This window comes from Ochotona curzoniae, unplaced genomic scaffold, assembly GCF_017591425.1.
Source record: "Ochotona curzoniae isolate NIBS_2020 unplaced genomic scaffold, NIBS_Ocur_1.0 scaffold_4505, whole genome shotgun sequence".
Classification (NCBI taxonomy): Eukaryota; Metazoa; Chordata; class Mammalia; order Lagomorpha; family Ochotonidae; genus Ochotona; species Ochotona curzoniae.
The window spans coordinates 55,247,353-55,266,947 of NW_024467118.1; the positions used below are offsets into that span (position 1 = coordinate 55,247,353).

The 19,595-nt window shown below is 38.2% G+C and overlaps 1 protein-coding gene across 1 annotated transcript in view; it reads left to right on the plus strand.

The window, feature by feature from the left end:
• DLC1 (DLC1 Rho GTPase activating protein) overlaps nucleotides 1-19,595 on the plus strand; it is a 397,667-nt gene that overhangs the window by 97,773 nt on the left and 280,299 nt on the right. The window contains exons 3-4 of the mRNA XM_040965990.1: nucleotides 11,279-11,428; nucleotides 18,438-18,578. Coding sequence (XP_040821924.1) covers nucleotides 11,279-11,428; nucleotides 18,438-18,578 — 291 coding nt within the window. The remainder of the gene's footprint in view (nucleotides 1-11,278; nucleotides 11,429-18,437; nucleotides 18,579-19,595) is intronic.

A 19,595-nucleotide genomic window follows, 5' to 3' on the forward strand; every position in this document is an offset into this window, starting at 1 on the left:
CACACAGCCATTAATTAATAATGCAATGTCAGTTGGTATATTTCTGTATATAAAAATATTATCCAGGGCAAGTGTTCTGGCAGAGTAAGCACAATAGATTAAACCACTGCATGCAAAAGCTACTGTGAGCACTAGTTCAAGTCCCAGCTGCTGAACTTCCAACACAGCTTACTGCTAATGCATTGCAGTAAGCAGCAGAAGTTGGCTCACATACTTGGGCTCCTGCCATCCATGTGAGAGACCTGAATGGAGTTCCAGGCTCCTGGTCTTGGCCTGGCCTAGCCCCTGGGCTTGTGGCGACATGCGAAATGAACCATGTGATGGAAGTCGCTCTTTTTCTCTCTCTTTCTTTGTATGTGTGTCTCCTTACCTCTGTACCCCTGCCTTTCAGATAAAGTAAACCTTTAAAAAACATATCTTTCAAACATTAAAATATTTTCCCCATCTACCATCCAATATAATAACTTTTTGGAATAGGTCAAGATGAACTTACAATAAAGTACAAAAGCTTTTGGAGTAACAGACTATCTGACAAATAAGAGGAGTCACTGGTTTGTTTTCTTTTTTCCCAGGCTCTAGAAGTTTCATACTGAAGCACAGCAGATTAAAAATTAGGAATGACTTATTCAACTTGCCTAGAAATCCAAACTTTGGATGATTACATTATCTTCAGCTCCTGTCAATTCAGATGAAAATTCTCACTGCTCCTGAAAAAATTAATAACTGGCTCTTTAAACAGGATATTATTTTTAGAAAGTCTAAAATGGAGAATTTATTATCAAATGAAATGTATAAAACTAGTATGAGTTTTCATAGTGCTCTAGCTGGCTGCAGATCAGATGATTGAGGGTGAAACTAAGCCAAGTATTTCACTAAAAGGTTCCTTTCTTTATTGAATGAGAAAGGAATATTACCAGCCCAGAACAGCCAGTGTGATGCCTTTGGTTTTGAGGACAGCATAGCAGCCAGAAACTTAAAGAGTGGGAAATCAGTTCTATTCCTGGCAAAGCCTTGAATATCCTTTGACTATCAATGGGTTTCCCAAGTTCATTGTCAAGCACAGTAATCAAACAGTGCTGTATTTACTGGACCAAATGTTCACTATTTGGAAGCATCAAGGTATTTTACTCATTTTTTAAAATTCTCTTCAAAATGCTTTGTATTAGGGAAACAGAGCATGTGTTTTTCTAGGGGAATTAAACAACAGGGCTCATTTCCTTTGGACTTTGCTTTTCTCCACTCTATAAAATGTCTAGGGAGTTACACCTCCTCCATGCCACCATGCTGTTGAATTGAGAGAATTCAAAGAGGAAAGTGGTGGAATTATCTTCCCCAGGTGGAAGAAAAGAAGAGTAGTAGAGAGCCCTGTTGTTTAATTGATAACAATTTAGAGACCTCTTAAAAAGAGTTATCCACTGGAAATCAAGCTTATCTCTTCCAGATGCCATCACAATCAGAGACTTCATTGCTCAGAAATTAAGTAGTTCTTTGTAATAAATGAGAAATATTTTTCAGATTTTCAGAAATTATTTGGCCATTTTAAGTGACAACACATCAAACTGAACAGATGGTTTTATTTTTTTCCTAAGTCTGCATAGTATCTGTTGACCTGAGTCTGAAAAAGATATACAAATACATGAGCCCGGCCTGGAAGCCTTGTGGCTAAAGTCCTCGCCTTGAACGCACCAGGATCCCATATGGGCGTCTGTCCTAATCCTGGCAGCCCCACTTCCCATCCAGCTTGCTGCTTGTGGCCTGGGAAAGCAGTCGAGGACGGCCCTGCACCCACATGGGAGACCTGGAAGAGGTTCCTGGCTCCTGGCTTCTGGCTTCAAATTGGCTCAGCTCCAGTCATTGCGGCTGCCTGGGGAGTGGATCATCAGACTGAAGATCTTCCTCTGTCTCTCCTCCTCTCTGTATATCTGCTTTTCCAATAAATAAATAAATCTTTAAGAAAAAAAAAGGAGATACAACTAGAGATTTCTTCCATAGCAGCTAGATATGTATCATCTATATTTGGCAACAGCTGGTTACAAGTTTTAGGGCAGCAGGATGTATTAGCTCTACGAAGGAAACAGAGACATAGTGGATGAAAAAAATAAAAGACCGACTCTTGGGTCAAGCTCAAATCACAGTCAACCAAAGCCTTTTTTCTTCATTAAAATGAATAAATAAATTAATAAAAGCAGATTGTGGCTACACCTTTAGGAATAGCCTTGCCTATGTTCCAAACAGGCGCTGGATTCTTAGTCTGTGCGGAGAAAACAGTAATATGCTAGCAAACTCTGAACTGATCACAGAACATGAAGAGTAATATATTGAGTTCTGGGCACAATCCATTAATCAGAGCATTGACAGAATTATGTCATCTCCAGAGAAGAATAAACAGAACTAATGAGGACTTGGAAATATGCCATGTGATAAATAACTAGAGGAACGAAGGTTAATTCACCCAGAAAGGGAAGGAAATGGGTGCAGTGTTGTTCTTAGCATACATAAAAGGTTGAGAAACAGACCTCAAAGAGGTCTGGAGGAGAATATGAAGAGTTACAGATAGGCAGGCTTTGGCTCTTTAAACACAGCTTAAACCTAGGGGTGCACTAACAGGAAATAATTTAATGACTAGGAAAAAATAGATAGCCCATTGGGGTGAACAATAAATTTATCCTAAATGATAACTTAAAGTATAAAGAACTAGTCAGGATGACCTCAGAGGTTTCTCACAGTTAATTATTATAATCATCGGTGTACGATGTTGGCATAAATGGCAACCAGGTTGCAGAAACTGAGAATAGAATACATGATGCTCTCAAGTGGGTGATTTAAAATGTCATAGATGGAAAGAATGCAAAATGAAATACTAGAAAGAGAAAAAAAAATGGGGAGGGGGTGATTCTCAAACTAGGCTCTGGTGTAGGATTTATCAGTGGAAGAATGACCTGGTGGTTTTCCTTAGTGTCTAGGTCACTCGCCAGCCAAATCATAAAGCTGGAACCAATTAACTGCATTCCTAAACTATATTTCTAAATGCGTAGTTTCTGAACAAAGTATCCAAAATTTACAATAAGTAACTTTTTTTAAATTGTGTCTTAAGTACATATGGGCATAAAAATATGTTCATTATCATCAACCTCAATGAACTTTGCAAACATAAATAACAAATAGAGCAAGGAAGACAGGTAATAGAGCCACTACTAGGAAAAAAAGAATTTCAGAAGAATATTTTAAGTTTAAATATAAATCCATAATTTATATTGAACCATATCTGGACATCAAAACCAGATGTTTAAAAAAGTGAGTTAAATAAATAATATGCGCTATTTTGACATATTATTATGTTGATTGAGCTTCACTTACTTAAAACTATTGGCTTTTCAGCCAGTGGATTCTGAAGAGATTTCATCGTGCTTGGAATGGCAAGATTGGCAGCAATTCAGAACAGTTGAACTAACAAAACTACTTGAGCAGTGCCCTTGGAGCGTGCCCTGCATTGGGGACCCTGGGATGGTTGGGAGGGTGGGTGTGGCTTCTCCCTTTGTCTTTCCTCATCCCCCAGATACAGGAAGAAAAAAAGAGAATGTGGAAACAATGGTCTTTTTTTTTTTCATTTTACACACATTTTAGTGAAATTTTAGATATTATTAAGCTGTATTCTTACCAGTTTCTGTAATGATTACCTCTGAGTGATACAAACTTTTGGTTCTGCTGAAAAATAAAAATAATTTAATGATTCATGACAGGTACTTTGAAGTAATGATAACTTAGTTCATAATTCATCAAATATGACAAAACATGAGTAAGCAATAGATTATTGATAATTATTTTATACTTTGTGATATGTACTAGAACATATAATGCTGAAATAATAACTCTATTCAAATGCTCTTTCAAATCTCCAGAAATTACTTGCAAGAGGTAAAGATAGTTGAGGAGGAACAGTTCTGGACAGGAGGATCTGGTGAAGGTGGTGTGGGACTACAAGCATGGCTTCTGAGAGAATATCCCATGGCAGCTGAGAAGGGATATTACCTGGACATCACCAGGGATGGACGTTGAATCCATTCCATGCACTAATGGGAACTTCTGGATAAACCCTGCTGTCCATCACTGGAATGAGAATTACAATGAGACATTTGTGTTTCCAACAAACATGTTCATGGTGCTGAATGGGAGGTTTGGTAATTCAGGTGTTTAGTCATGCTTGATGAGCACAAGTTAAGCCCACAGGCACACTAGCCCTGGACGAATCTGTTTTCATGTAAATATGAAAAAACTCTTTTTTGTTGTTGTTTTAGGGTGTTTTTTTTTACATTTTATTATTATTATCATTTTATATACAGTTCCATAGGCTCCTGGCATTTCCCTTATCCCCTCCCCAATTCCCTCCCCCCCCACCTCGTTCCTCTATATCATTACTAAAATATAGTTCTTCATACACAGTCATATGTTCATCATTGCACACGTGGACAATGGCAGACAGTCCAGCCTCCTACTGTCAAGATATAGTGAACAGTTTCATTGTAAGTTCATCTTTGTCTGGAAGTAGAAATGCATACTACATTGTATCCTCATATCTGGATGTTAGTCTCCATTTCACAGCTACTGTACATCCCCTTAAATGAAAAGTCATAATACAAAATCAACAATAGAAAGAAAAATAGAAATTTACAATGCCATGAAGTTAAATGATATGTTACTAGATATGACTGTCTCCATTACACAGCTACTATACATCCCTTTAAGTGAAAAGCCACAAAACAAAATCAACATCAGGAAGAAAAAAGAAATTAAGTTAAATAACATGCTATTAAATGACTAACGTGTAGCTGAAGAAATGTAAATCAAGAACCTTCTTGAAGAAAATGATGCCACTGCATGATCTACGAGTCATTGAATGATTTAATCAGAAGAAAGTGCTTTGAAGAGATGAAACTAACAGAAAACCAACAAAACCCATGTGATATAGTTTCCGCTGATTTTTGTTGGTAAAGTGTGTCTCTTCTAGACAACAAATGGATGGGTTTTGTTTTTAATCCAGTCTACTAATCTATGATGCTTGATTGAGCTTAAGCCACTTACATTCAGAGTTTAACATGTATGGATGGTACTTTGGTCCTGTCATTTTAGGAATGGGTTGTTCATTGGTTTAGTCTTCTGTTGTCATTTTACTGGAATGTTCTTCCCGTTTGCCTTTGGTTTTGGTAGATGCTATTCCTCTTCTCTGTCAAGAGAATATCTTGAAGTATCATTTGTAGGGCAGGTTTGAAAGAGGCAAATTCTTTTAACTTTTCTTTACTGTGGAAGAATTTTATTTCATTTTCAAAGACAAAAGAAAGCTTTCCTGGGTCATTATCCTAGGCCAACAATTTTTTTTTAGAATCTGGAATATGTCACTCCATTATCTTCTGGCCTGAGGAGTTTCCTGTGAGAGATCTCCTGTGAGTTTAATTGACATTCCTTTATATGTCAGTTGATTTTTTTCACGTGCACATTTAAGGATCTTTTCCTTATGTTCAATTGAAGAGAGCTTGATGATCATGTGTCTTGGTGAAGATTGATTTTGATCAAGCCTGTGTGGAGTTCTGTGCCCCTCCTGGATGTTGTCTCCCAATTCTTTCTCCAGATTAGGGAAATTTTCCTGTATTATTTCATTAAATATATTTATAAAACCAGTTTGTCTTTCTGCACCTTCTGGGACTCCCATAATCTTATATTTGGCCTCTTAATAGTGTCTTTCAATCCTTGAATACTTTTTTTGGCCTGATCCAGCTCTGCTTCCAGCTTTTTGTTTGCTTCCCCTTGATGACAGGAAATATCTTCCAATTCTGAGATTCTTCTGCTTGCTTCATTATATTTTGGAGACTCCCCACTGTACTTTCAATTTGCTCTACTGTGTTCTTAATTTCTGATACATCAGCCTTGATTTGCTTTATTGCTTCATTAAATTCTTTGAACTCTTGTATGTGTTTCTCATTAAAATGAGTTTAAAGCTTAAAAATGAGTTTTCTCAATTCTGTGTGTCCCATTTTCTCGATGTCTTCCTCAGTTAACTCTGAGGTTGGTATAGGGTTTTGCTCCTTTGCAGGGGAGTTTTCAGTAATATTCATTGTGCGTTTGTCTCTTCTTTAGCACTTGGTCATTGTACTTCTGGTTAGTAGGGTCTTCTCCTTGGGGAAGTTTTCTAAGCTGTGTCACCCACAGGTCTACAATGCAATTTTTAATTGTTGCAGTTGGTACACAACTTTTTGCTTGCAGCCACTTGTGCCACAACCTCCAGCAAGTTCCAGGGCTGGGTTCTTATGTTAGATTTCCATCATGGTCTCCACAGACCCAGCTCCTTTCTCAGCAGTCTCCACTTCCTGTGATACCATGCTGAGGCTGCACTGTTGTCTCTGCCACCTTTCTCCCACTTTCAGTTGGAGCAAGTCTCAGGATTAGAGAGACACCAGGTGTCCTATCTAGTTAGGTTGTTGGTGGCGCTGATCTCTCTGGAACCTGTTGGACGTTAGATCTGGGTGCCACACGAACTTATTTTTATCCATACGATGCCACAGTCGGTATTATTTTCCTGCAGGACCTCAGTGAGTTCTTATGAGATCAGCACATGCAAAGTTCACTGTTGTCCCCTGCAGTCTAAAATTTTTGCCATGGTGTACAAAATGGCGCCTGATGTGCCACTACTAGAGCTCTTGATCTGCTGGCCATTAGGTCTGAGGCCTACCCAGATCTGTCTTGAGTGGAACCTGTAGAATGTCACATTAATGCAGTTCACTGAGTCAGAAATGAGTTCACTCCCAGCTCAGCGCATGCTCAGTCCTTTCCCTTGCCCTTTCCTCCTTACACAAAATGGCGCCCAATTTGGCTGTAAGGGGCTGACTAGGCTGTGAAATCCACCCAGTTCTCACACTGTCCATCTGGGAAGTGCTGCTCTGTCTCTGCTTCTGGTCAAATCAAACAGACCAGCAGGACGGACAGTTCTTTGTCTGGGTTTACCTCCCAAGCTCCCAGTGAAAGTCCCTTCCCACCTGGTTGCTGGTGGAGTTCAGATCGCCATTAGCTGAGTGCCACTGGAGTATGTCACTGCAGCTCCACACCGTTGTGTCTGCTGCTTTCCTGTATCTGTCAGTCTCCAGGTACCCCTCTGCTGTTGCTCTGTCTATTCCTATTTCCTGGAATATGACCTCTCTGCTTCATCCCGATTAAATATTTTTCTGTACATTCAAACATATCCTTACCCTATTCTGCCATCTTGATTCTCTGGAAACAATGGTCTTACCCACTTTCCTGTAGCCTTGACCCTTTGAGCCTTAACCAACTATGTAAAGATCATCAAAATAATTTTTTTAAAAAAAAACTATTGGTTTAACTATTAAGGTTTATATTCAAGTCCAATCCTAGGAATAATTATCCTATTAGCCTCTATTCCCAGTGTGTTTGAACCCAACATGTACAGCTCACACCAGCTCACAAGAGTGAATTTCATTTATCTCTCCACATTCTGTCTTCAGCAATGTCTAGATAATAGCATAAAACCAGCCAGGGTAGTTTTCACAGCATAGAATTCAGAGGTTCTACAAATCAGAGCATTTTATTTGAGATGCAGTTGCTAAACACCAACATATTGCTCCCCAGCACCTCCTACTCCTAAGAAATATGTTCCCCAATTACTCCCCTTTGCTTTTACTCTGTGATATCAAAACATGTAGGACTTTCTTATAGGTTATTTCTTATCATCACTCTAATGTGTGTCCAATTTAGACTTCACAATAAGAAAAAAAGACCAGAACTACAAAAATAATCAAGACTAGCATATGCTAATTATGTGTAGTTTCTGGATCACCAAGTAAATTTCACTCCTCTACACTGGCCTTCAGTACATAGTGCGCTTTGCCTATCACTCATTTTCAGCCCCATTGAACCCCTGCAAACCAGTCTCCTTCAACTTCAGTAACCTTTGTTTTTGATTCACTTACTAGCAAAATTAATTCACATCTCAGTATCATTGTATTATTCTTTATTCCACTTGGAACATTGTCTTCTTCAATCTTCCTTCTATTTCTGCTCCTTCTTCCCCTCCTGTGCCTCTTCCTCCTTATCACACACATTTCCTTTATCTCTTTCTCCTTCTTTCCTCCAATCATCATGCCTTAACATCACTTCTGTAGAATGCTTTCCTGTGACTAGCAAATACCAAATGGAATGCTACCTCTGCAGTTACTCTGTATTTTATTGCTCTGTTTATTTTCTTCTTATACTTGTTCAAATGAAGCTATCTTATTTATAATTTTTTATGTTCACTGCTAGTCTTCCCATGGTTTGTTACAATATTCAGGAAAATGATGATCTCATTTGTCTCATTCATAAGTGTATATTCATTCCTTTAAAAAGTGCTTGGGCCAGAACAGCTGTGACTAAAGGAGGAAAGACATATGCAAGTGAAGAGAACTGAGCATATAGTCCTTGATTTGAAGGGGTTAAGTTACTGAAGACTGATTACATTAATAAGAAAATTCATTTATTAAAAAGTTCCTCTTCGTGGACCATCGTGACAGTATGAAACTGAATATCCACTGAAGAGCCAGCTCACCTAGCCAAAATCTACAAATACACTGCTGTTTCCAGGCATGAGCTATTTGCTGGAGTTTAGCCATGAACATATGAAAGGTTAGAACTTTGTGAAATAGTAATACTTGGACTTTAAAAATGGGGTCAACAATATTTAATACTTGGACTTTAAAAACAGGGTCAACAATACTTATCCAAAGAGTCAGATTTGCAGTCACTCTACTTTAGCAGCTTTTATGAACGTGCAACATGTGATAGACTTGAGCGTAATGGATGGTGAGTAAGGAAGCATTCATGAAAGAAAGGAAGAAGGGATGGGCTTATTTCTCCAGAGGAATCCTGTAGATCAAGACTGTTTGGTTTATTCCCTTTGGCAGATCATTTGAATTAATTTGATGCTTAGTCCATGGATTTGAAAATGTTTTTAAAGCAAAGTCTCAGCATCCAGTTAATTCAAAGACAAATTGTTTCGGAAACAACCAGGGGCCAGGATAGCTGCAGGATATACTGCTTTATCCAACACTAACTTAGGAGCTGGAAGAATATCAAGATACATTTTCTAAGGCTTTGAGAGGTGTTGTTTCACTCAATCCTAGTGTTTCACTCAATCAGTTGTGTGGTGTCACTATTATTGTTCCTGAAAACGTGTTGTGTGTGCAGTATGTAGCGTGACTCTGTCTCCGATGGGGAAGAACCTAATGTTTGTCCTTGATTATATTATAGTAAGAAAAGACAATTACACAAAAACATACATGGATGCGGGGATACAAAGGAGGTCATCTTGCCAAACACATCTTTTCTGAGAGAAGAAAAGTATAGAAACAAGTACATTGGAGGAATAATTAAGCTGACTTAATCATTATTCAAATTTGTCCATTTTCTGAAAGATTTAGAGGTAAATAGTCTAAATTATCTCTAATATTCTGGAACTTAATAAATAGAATCTTACTGGAGATAATTTGCTTTGAAGATAACAGTCCTGTAGCAATGAGGGAAAGGTTCAGTTTTGTTTGCAAATATTATGATACCATTTAACCCATTATGTCCCATCATTCATAAATATGACTCCTTTAAAGATTTAAATAATAAATATATCAATTATCATAACTTTGCAATAAATATTATTTCTGTGAAGTAATTACAGAATTAAAAACCTGGGACTTAATAGGTTAAATACAATAAAACTTTCTGATGATGAAAGTTTCTAATCCAGGTTGGAGCATTACTCAGTGTATCATACATCAGGGACAATGTGAGGAAACTGAAATAGTAAAAAATGACACAGGAGTCTGAAGTCATTATCACATCTCAGAAAATTCTTATAATCTATTCTCAAAATTAACCAGTCCTTTTAGAAATAAACCTAATTCTTTCAGTTTGTGTTAATTTGTTAAACCAAGTGCAAATTCAGCTTATTCGAATAATCAAATATTTGCTTAATTGGTCCTCTGACCAACTTAATCTAATAATCCTATTATTTGACATCCAAATGATAATGTCTTTGTCACATTAACCATCTGCTCTGACTGATTAAAATATAGAGAACTCAGTGCAGACATTTTACATAGCAGTTAAGACCCCATTTGGGACAGCTATCCTCTATCAGAGTGCCTAGCTTGAGTACTGGTTCCTTTGCTTCCATTCCCGCTTTCTGCTAATGTAGACCCCGAGAGGCAGCAGTTTTTGGATCCATACCACCTCTGTGGAAGTCCCAGGGTGTTCTGAACTCCTTGTTTCAGTTTGGCCTCGCCCTGGCTGTTGCAACAATTTGGCTAGTGAACCAGTGGATGGAAGTGGTTTCTCTCTGTCCTTTTTTGGTAAAGTGCGAGAATGAAAAAAATCTTGGAAAGAAATATTAGCAATGATACAGTTTGACACAGCTTTTAGTACATAAGTGGCCCTAGCAAGGGATAATACCCACTACACAAACCAAGAATCTGCCTTACTTGAGTCTTTTCATATATATGAAACACACACATATATATATACACACACATATATATAAAGTATGTATATATTATATGCCCAGAAATATTTCCCCAGGCTTTGCAAGGTTGTTACAATGGTTATGTAACTGCTCAGGACACCCACCTCCCATGTCAGAATGTTGGTTCCATCCAGGTTACTCCACTTCCTATTCTACTTCCTGATAATGCACCTGGAAGGCAGCGAAAGATGTCCCAAATGCATGGGCCATTGCTACTCACGTAGGTGACCTGGATGGAGTCCTAGACTTTTGGCTTTAACCTGGCCCATCCACAGCTGTAGCAATCATTTTTTTCCCTTCAGCCCCCATTATTCTGTCTTTACAAAGTAAATGAATGTCTTTTAAAAAAATATATTCTTCTAGGAATATGATCTCATATGCATCCTTCAATTTTTAACCACAGCTATTAATATACAACTTTTCCCAAGAATAATGAATTGGAAAGCACCATGTATAAGATCTCATTGATGTTGTGCTTTTTCATTGCATTTTGTCCCATAAGTTATATTTTAATATTCATATGAAATGCTTTCTTGGCACTGAGTTGTGTCTTGCCCAAAGAAGAGCTCATTGTTGAAGCAAATTAAGCTTTTCCTACCCGCTTAAGTAGAAAACTGCCTATTATCCAGTGTCCTTTGTGTCATATGAAAGAACAGGGAACATTTTATTCTATCCAAGAAGTGGGCCTTTGAGATCCAGTAATAACATGTTCTGTCTGTTCCTCAGGAAATAAGAGAAGATCGAGACAGGGCACGGCTGGACTCCATGGTGCTGCTAATAATGAAACTGGACCAACTTGACCAGGACATCGAGAACGCCCTCAGCAGCAACTCCTCTCCATCCAGCACGCCAGCCAGCCTGCGCCGACATGTCCCTGTAAGCTTGTCACTGCCCCCTTCTTTGCCTGTCTGGATGCTGTCTCTTTACCTCAGACAGCGTCTCTTGCAAATGTATAATTTTTATGATAATCCTAAGAGATTTTTTTTCAATCGTTCAAATAGTTCCATGCTCTCCTACGCTTGCTTTTATTCAGGGAGTCTGCAGAGAAATGGGTGCTACCAGAGGAAATGAACATTAAATAGGAAGGATTACACTAAGACACTTTTACCTGGGACCTTTAAAAAAAATCATGAAAGTATGCATTATGGAAAAATTTATAATTTTCAAGCTTTTTAATGTCAAAATAAATGTCTTTTCATTATATTTTCTCACAAACTGTTTGAACCATACTTCTATACATTAATCTGAGTACCTACTGAAATAGAATTATTTGAAATCATTTTCTTACCTTAGCATAATCCTAGCACTGGTTCTGAAGTCATCCCACAGTTGTTCTGTGAAGCAGACTATTCCAGAGTAAACTGATTAAAATAAGAGCTACTGAACAGGTGCTTATCTCTAATCATTAACACTGCCAGTATCTCACATCAGAATGCGAGTTCTAGTCTCACCCATGGCTGTTGTTTCTGCCTTTTGGCCCATCACACAATGAGAGGTGACAATGATGGTTTTGATAACTGAGTTCCTGCCAACGACGTGGGAAACATGAATTGAGTTCCTAGCTCCTACCACAGGCCAACACAAAGTATTGGAAGTAAAGCAGCAGATGGGAGGACCTTCTTTTTCTGCTCTCTCTCCTCTCAAATAAATTAACAAATAAGGGCAAATTTCAGGATGCACTACGTACTTTCTAAGTAATTTACACATGTTAACATTTTTCATAGCCGTTTTTCAAATAAGTCAAAGGCATAGAGAAGTTAGCTATTGCTTGAGTTAGAGATGGCAAACTCGGTCAGTCTTAGTCCAGTGCTTTTTCATTTTTACCATTCCATTATATTACCTTCTCTACTGGGAATTTTATAGCTTATGCAAAACTAGTTAATTAAAAATGAATAAATATGAAACTAAATATTTCAAACTTGAAAACTAGAAAGAATAATATGTTTTCTATTGTTCATAATCTGCATAATTGTTTTTATATCCTTTAGGACTCCTTGTAAATATTTTCTTCACCATGAATTTTCCCTAAGCTGCATTATTTCTTCCTAGACAGAGTCAAGATCTCCCACCCTGGGGCTGCCTTAGTGCAAACAGACAACATGCCATCAAAGTAGGCTCCTCAGAGTCAGTGGGAGGAAATATTTTAATTTTGTTTTCACGTGAAAATTTTAACGGTGCTTTAAACTCACTTTCATCAGCATTTCTTTTAATAAAGGTTGATTTATTTGAAAGAGTGTGGCAAAAAGAAAGGGAAAGTCAAAGAGAAAGAAAGAGAGAGAGGGGTCTTGAGGCTGGTGGTTCATTCTCCAGATGGCCTCAATGACCAGGGCTGGGCTGAGCTGAAACCAGGATCTTGGAACTCCATCCAGGTCTCCTATCATGATGGCAGGGTCCCAAGCACTTAGGCCAGTTCTGCTGCTTTCCAGATGTGTGAGCCAGGAGCTGGACTGGTAGTGAAATAGCCAGGACTCAAACCAGTACTCTTATGGAATGCCATCATTGCAAGGAGCATTTTGTGCTGCACCACAATACAAGCATCATCAACTCTTCAAAAGCTAAGATTAACAATCACATTTTTCAATAATAGTATGACTTTAGTACTTTTTTGTCATTCACACATGCTTCTGGTATGTTTGTTAGCTTCTCTTTTGTTTTTTTTGGTGGTTTTGTGGGGCTTGTTTTTGTTTTCCGGGGTTTTGTTTGTTTAACGATTTTTTTTAAAGTTTATTTGTTTAAAAGAGATTCAAACAGAGAGAGAGACACAGATCCTCCATCTGCTGACTCACTTCCCGGATGGCTACAACAGCCCAGACTGCACCACGCTGAATCGAGGAGCCAGGAGTTTTTTGGCAGCATAGGCTCAGGCACTCGGCCACCAGTTGCTGCTTCTCCAAGATATTCGCAGGGAGATGAAGCAGAAGGGGAGCACCCAGAATATTAACTGGCACCCATTTGTATAACGGTGGCTCCTTGAATCTATAACTTGAAAATGCACACAAGTGAAAAACAGAGTAAAGAACATACAGAGCCCAAGGCGGTAGCTCAGCATTTAAAGTCCTCTTCTTGCACGCGCAGGGGATCGATCACATATGGGCGCCTGTTCTAATCCCAGCAGCCCTGCTTCCCATCCAGCTCCCTGCTTGTAGCCTGGGAAAGCAGGGTCCAAAGCTTTGGAACCCTGCACCTGCATAGGAGACCTAGAAGAGGCTGCAGGCTCCTGGCTTCAGATCAGCGCAGCTCCAGCTGTGGTGACCACTTGGGAGTGAACAATCAGATGAAAGATCTTGCTCTCTGTCTCTCCTCCTCTTTGTATATCTGACTTTGCAATAAAGAAATAAATAGAACGAACATACACAATACATCCTCAATTTTGTTTGAAAATATAACTCACATGGAAACACACCCTTATGTGGGGAAAGCAAAATATCAATATGAGTTAATTTCCACAGAGTTGACATTTCAAGGTGGAGGTGTAGTAACAGACTTTTTTTTAATTGTATGACATTTCATCTATATTTTGTCATTTTCTAGAATGAATTAATATTGGTTTTGTAATAGGATAACTATTTTTTAAAGCACTGTAAATGCTCTCAAATGAGCATTAGAGCCCAAATTCTTTACTCATTTTCATCTTCATTGCAAAAAAAGCTGCTGTTTTTTGTTTGATTTTGTGGATTCTTCACTGAATCCTGCTTATTGATTCACCTTCATTTGTCGTCGTCTTTCTTGAGCTTGCAGTTAACCCTGAGTGTTTTTCATTTAGGGGATGCTTGGCTGTTTTTCAATACATGATTTCCACCTCAGCTAGAGATGTTTCTCTATCTATATTGCTAGCATTTATTTCTGCTGACTTTTTCAGCTGACATGTCTTGCTTTATTTTTAAAAAAGCCACCACTTGGAGCTGTTCACCTCTTTGTCACTGCACTCACCAACTACATGAGGGAGCAGATTTTCTTGTTCTCCATGGTAGATCCTTCCTGGTACCAATCTGTTCCTTGAAGTGGGACAGGTGCACCAGGTCTGCTGGCTTCATGCAGGATACCTGGTTCTGTTAGTTCATGACAGCTGTGGAGAAATCTAATTCGATGCTTTTTGTTTTTTCAATCTTTATCTTTCCCACCACATCCAGCTTTTTTCAGTTTCTGTGTATGTAGGGAAAAGAAAAGAACACTGCCCAGACTTGTGCCCAACATAGCCTTGTGTTATCTCATCTTTGAAATCAAGACCTTACCTTGTAGTCGTGGATCTGTGTTAAATGGTAAAGACAGAAACAGGAACTAACCTGAGTGATGATTTTAAGATTGCTCCACATTCACATTTCTCTCTTCATTTAATGGAGGCTGGATTTTATTTTACAAATTGTGTCTCATGAAATATCACCCCAATTGTTGTCTCTGTACATAGAGCTGTATTTCTAAGCTCTAAATTCAATATGTAGTTGGAATAGGCAAAAATAATACAGTAGAAATAGGAACTGAAGTCTGCACTGGTCTGGGTTCAGTATCACTTCTGTTACTAACTGTCTTGGAACATGAGAACATCTTTTACATTTGTCAGGAAATATTGTTGCTAGCTAATGGCTTGTTGGAATGAGTAAGTGTAAGAACATCGTGAAGGTCGTGCACAGATCCAACATATATTTAGCAACTTTTAACTCCCTTCCTTTCCACCCTGGATCCAGACCAGACACTCATAAAAAAAAAGTCCTGCTGCCCTCAAAACTGCTTTTTTGTCCTTTATGTTTTCCTAGGGCATCCCTTGTTCTCTGTTTCTGTTCCTCAGTATATTAAAGCCAAGGTACTCTCTCATCATCCGAAGTTTTCCACAGGCACTTTCCATTCCATTTGATAATTGCTCTGTGGAATACATGGGTTATAATGGCATGGTTATGACCATGATTGTCTACCAACTGTTCCAGATGCAGAATACAAAGTGTTTCTGCCCCACCCTCCTATAGCACTGAGTATGCAGTTTAGCAGGAAGACCAAGACAATAGAATGAATTCAAGATCCGCATTCCTACTTTAAAAATATTTATGAGAAAATTCTATGATGGCTTCTACATAGAACTATGAATGATAAACCATAGACTATTTGGCAATGAAATCAATTTGAAAGAAAAAATACTAAAATAAAGGTAGAAGAGAAGGTGTTTGGCACAGCAGTTAAGATGCCACTCACATCCCATAGCCAAGTTGCTGGGTTTGAGTTCCAATTTGCAGTTCCAACTCTGGATGCCTCTTCTTTCTTCCTCTTACATCAAAAATAGATGCTACTCCTGTAGTCTGAAACTGCTCTTACTGTCTTTGCCATCTTCTGCACTTCCTCCCAATTCCTGACTTTGCTCCACCAATTATTCATCTGCTCATGGCTTCAAAATTCATTGCACTATTGCCTATTAGATATTCTCCTTTTTTCTCTGTAATGCATATATTTACCAATGCTGGTTTTTTTCTACCACATACCTTTTATAAAAACCCCTCTTTTTATGAGCATACTCTATTAGCAATAGGGAGAGGAGAGTGGATTGGTAAGAAATATCATTTTATTTTTTTTTTACAGACATTTACAAAATAGTTTCCCTTGACCTTTAAGAATGTCCCATTTCACCCCTCCTTTGAAAAGCTAAGTCGTAATTCCATGTGCACCTAATACTCTGGCTTGCTCAAGTTTTGACCATTTATATATCATTTTTCCACAAACCCTTCTGTCTGACACACCTTGTGGAAACTCCTCAGGCTCAAGGTGGGCATTTGATGCTATTGTGCATACTCTTCTTCTTGGTTCTCACCCCTCTCATGGCTCCAGAATACTCTACTTTTCTATCTTCTTACTCTTCAACAGTTGCTTTGCAAGTCTTCAGTGGCTAATATTTCTACATTTACCCCTTAAATCTCACACGCAGCTTCTAGAATTAATTCTCCCTACTGTATGACTTTAAGATTCTAATATAAACAGGAAGGAACATTTTATGCAAAGAATTTTGTCATTTCCATGTAAAAAAATAACCAGAAAAATGGCTCTAATCTTAAATAATTCTATAATGAGAAATTTAAGGTTATAGGTTTTGTCCTTTTTAATTTTATTTATTTATGAGCATCAGAATTTCAGAGAGAAAGATAAAGAATGAGAAAGAGAATCTTTTATCTACTGATTCATTCCTCAGATTGTTACAATGGTCAAATTGGGCCAGGTTGAAGCTAGGAGCCAGGAGCTTCATCTGTCTTCCACATAGGCTATAATGGACCAGACACTTGAGCCATTTCCAGCTGTTTTTCACAGGCTTTTAACAGGGAGCTGGATCAGAAGTGAGGCAGCCAGGTCCTAAATCAGATTCCAGTATCACCGGAGGCAGCCGTCCCTGCTACATCAGACCTCTACCCCCGTTTTGTATTTTGTGTATATACAACCACATATGATTGAAGAATATAGCATGTTCATATTCAGTAATATTATGTATGTCTTTAACAACCTGGTAATCAAAGAAAAGTTAATTGTCAGTGTTGCTGTTCTTGTGCAAATATTTAATAACCATATTCTGTGTGGCAGGCAGTATTCTAAAATTTCAAGATATACAAATGAATAATGACAAATGAAGACCCTGTTGCTGTAGTGATGCCTGCATACTAATAAAAGGTTACAGACAAGAATTATAAACAGAGAGGCATGGTTATGTGGATATGAATATAAGTAGATGGATGGATCAAAAGATAGATGGTGAACATAAATAATGCATGTTAGGTAAACAATGTAGTAAGACTGTGTCCATAACAGGCCATGTCCTGTGAAGGGGAGAAACTGCTTTAGCTTGAAATGTCAACAAGTACTTCTCTCAGGTAGTGGCATTTGAGTTGAGACCTGAGTGAAAAGAAAGGACCAGCAAAGCAAAGAGCATAGTCCTTGTTGTTAAAAAGCCAACGTGGTGTATCAGAAACTGAACCTACATGACCAGAGCATATTAAGAAACGGGAGACTTGTAATGCAAAGAGCCAGAGAGTGTGTAAAGGGTAGACCATACAGACAATGGAAAGGTTGAAACAGAAATAGTAGACATAGAAATGTATTTTTAAAAGATCTGTTTATTTTTATTTGAAAGGCAGATTTATAGAGGGCAGGAGAGACAGAAAGATCTTCCATCCACTGGGTCACTCCCCAAAAGCTCGCATCGCTCAGAGTGGAGCCAATCTAAAGCCAGGAGCCATGAGCTTCTTCCAGGTCACCCACATGGCTGCAGGGTCCAAAGGACTTGGGACGTCCTCCAGTGCTTTCCCAGGCCATAAACAGAGAGCTGGAACAGATAAGGAGCATCTGGGACATGAACCAGCACCCATGCAGGATGCTGGAATTTGAGGGTGGAGGATTAGCTTGTTGAGGCACTGCAAGCACCCCAATGTAGAAATATTTAATTGATGAGTTCCTTGCATTGAATACATAGGGTAACTTGGACCTTTGCTGCTTCCTGTTACATCCTCCTTACTGCTTCCTCTCTTCTATGCAGTCAAGTTTCTTCTAAGTCTAAAAGAGTATCTGATAAATTTAATGCACAGCTTTGGCCAAAGTTAATGAATCGTTGCATCTACCCAATATACATAGTTTTACCTCATGTGTATATTTGTGAATTAAAACATTTATAATAATAGGTGACATTCAGGGAAAATGACTACATGCTAGATACATGCTAGCCACCAACCTTCCAACCCTGAACTGTCCAGTTATCAAAGTGACATGCTACTTCTTTCATTGTGAATGTCATGTCAGTATCAGTTGTGAACAATTCTTTAGTTTTTTAATGTGTGTTGGTAGTGACAAGAAGGTTGGAAGAAGGTTGGGAGAAAGAAATGAAACGTTCACGTACCCTTTATATCAAAGCATTTGTTTTTTCCAGGATCTGGAACCTGGATCTGAAAGTGGAGCAGATATTATCTCAGTTCTTCAGACTCAAGAAAATGTGTCTTCCAACACTGAGTGCTCTGACCTGGCATCTTCCATCCAGGTGACCAGTTCTGGAACCAAACCCAAGACTACGGTAAGTCGTAAATGCTGACTTGCATCTCAACATGTCAGTGACATGACCATCAGCTAAGAGTTGGCATTGTGTCCATTGAAATCACTCTTAGAGCTGAAATGACTCAACCAGCTAACAAAGAACACACCTACCAATTGGCAAATGGTTTGTTTTATAAATAATAACACAAGTGCTTCACCAAAAATGCTCATGGATCAAAAAGTATACAAAATATCCAAATGCCATTTTGTTGCTGAATATTCAAAGAGGGGCTTTCCTGCATTGTTACGTTGAACACACTGCTTATTGAGTAGAAAATTGTCTGTCTAAAATTCAATGCAAGATTGATGATCGTTCTGATGGCAACAGATAATGGACAGATAGGTAGGTAGATACAAATGAGGGAGACACAGTGACAGAGATAGAGATCCAAAATCAGCTATACTGTAAATTTGAACTTTTTCAGTGGATATTAAACAATGCAGTGCACATAAACCAGACTTGGTGAAATTCCCTCTGCAAGCCTAGTGCTGTCATTATTACAGTGATTCATAAACTTTACAATATTGTTGGAATGAATAAAAGGAAAGATTACTACATTGAATATAACACAGCATGGTGAATTGTGAATAAAAGGCATTCTCCTTTAAGCAAAAAGTTGAACTGCTACAGGAAAATAGTATTTGACTCTAAAAGGTAACATTTATGGAGGAAGTAATTACTACTTCAAATATCTAAAGTCCTAGCTTTTCCAAAATAACCTTTCCTAGTTTAGTGAAAATCATAGTGCAGTATTATTTTTTTAAATACCCACGTTAGCTTAACACAAGGAAGCAAGTTTGGATTGCTTATTTGCCTGCCTTTAAAATGAAAGGCAACTCTAAAATAGGACTCAAAACAGAACACTCTGAGTTTAAAACAGGGTAGATTTGCTGTAATTTCAAGATGAGTAAAAACACATCATTGACACTGCAGATTTACCAGACTTGACTATTTACATAAAAATTAGAAATTCTGTTACTTACATGTAGATCATTT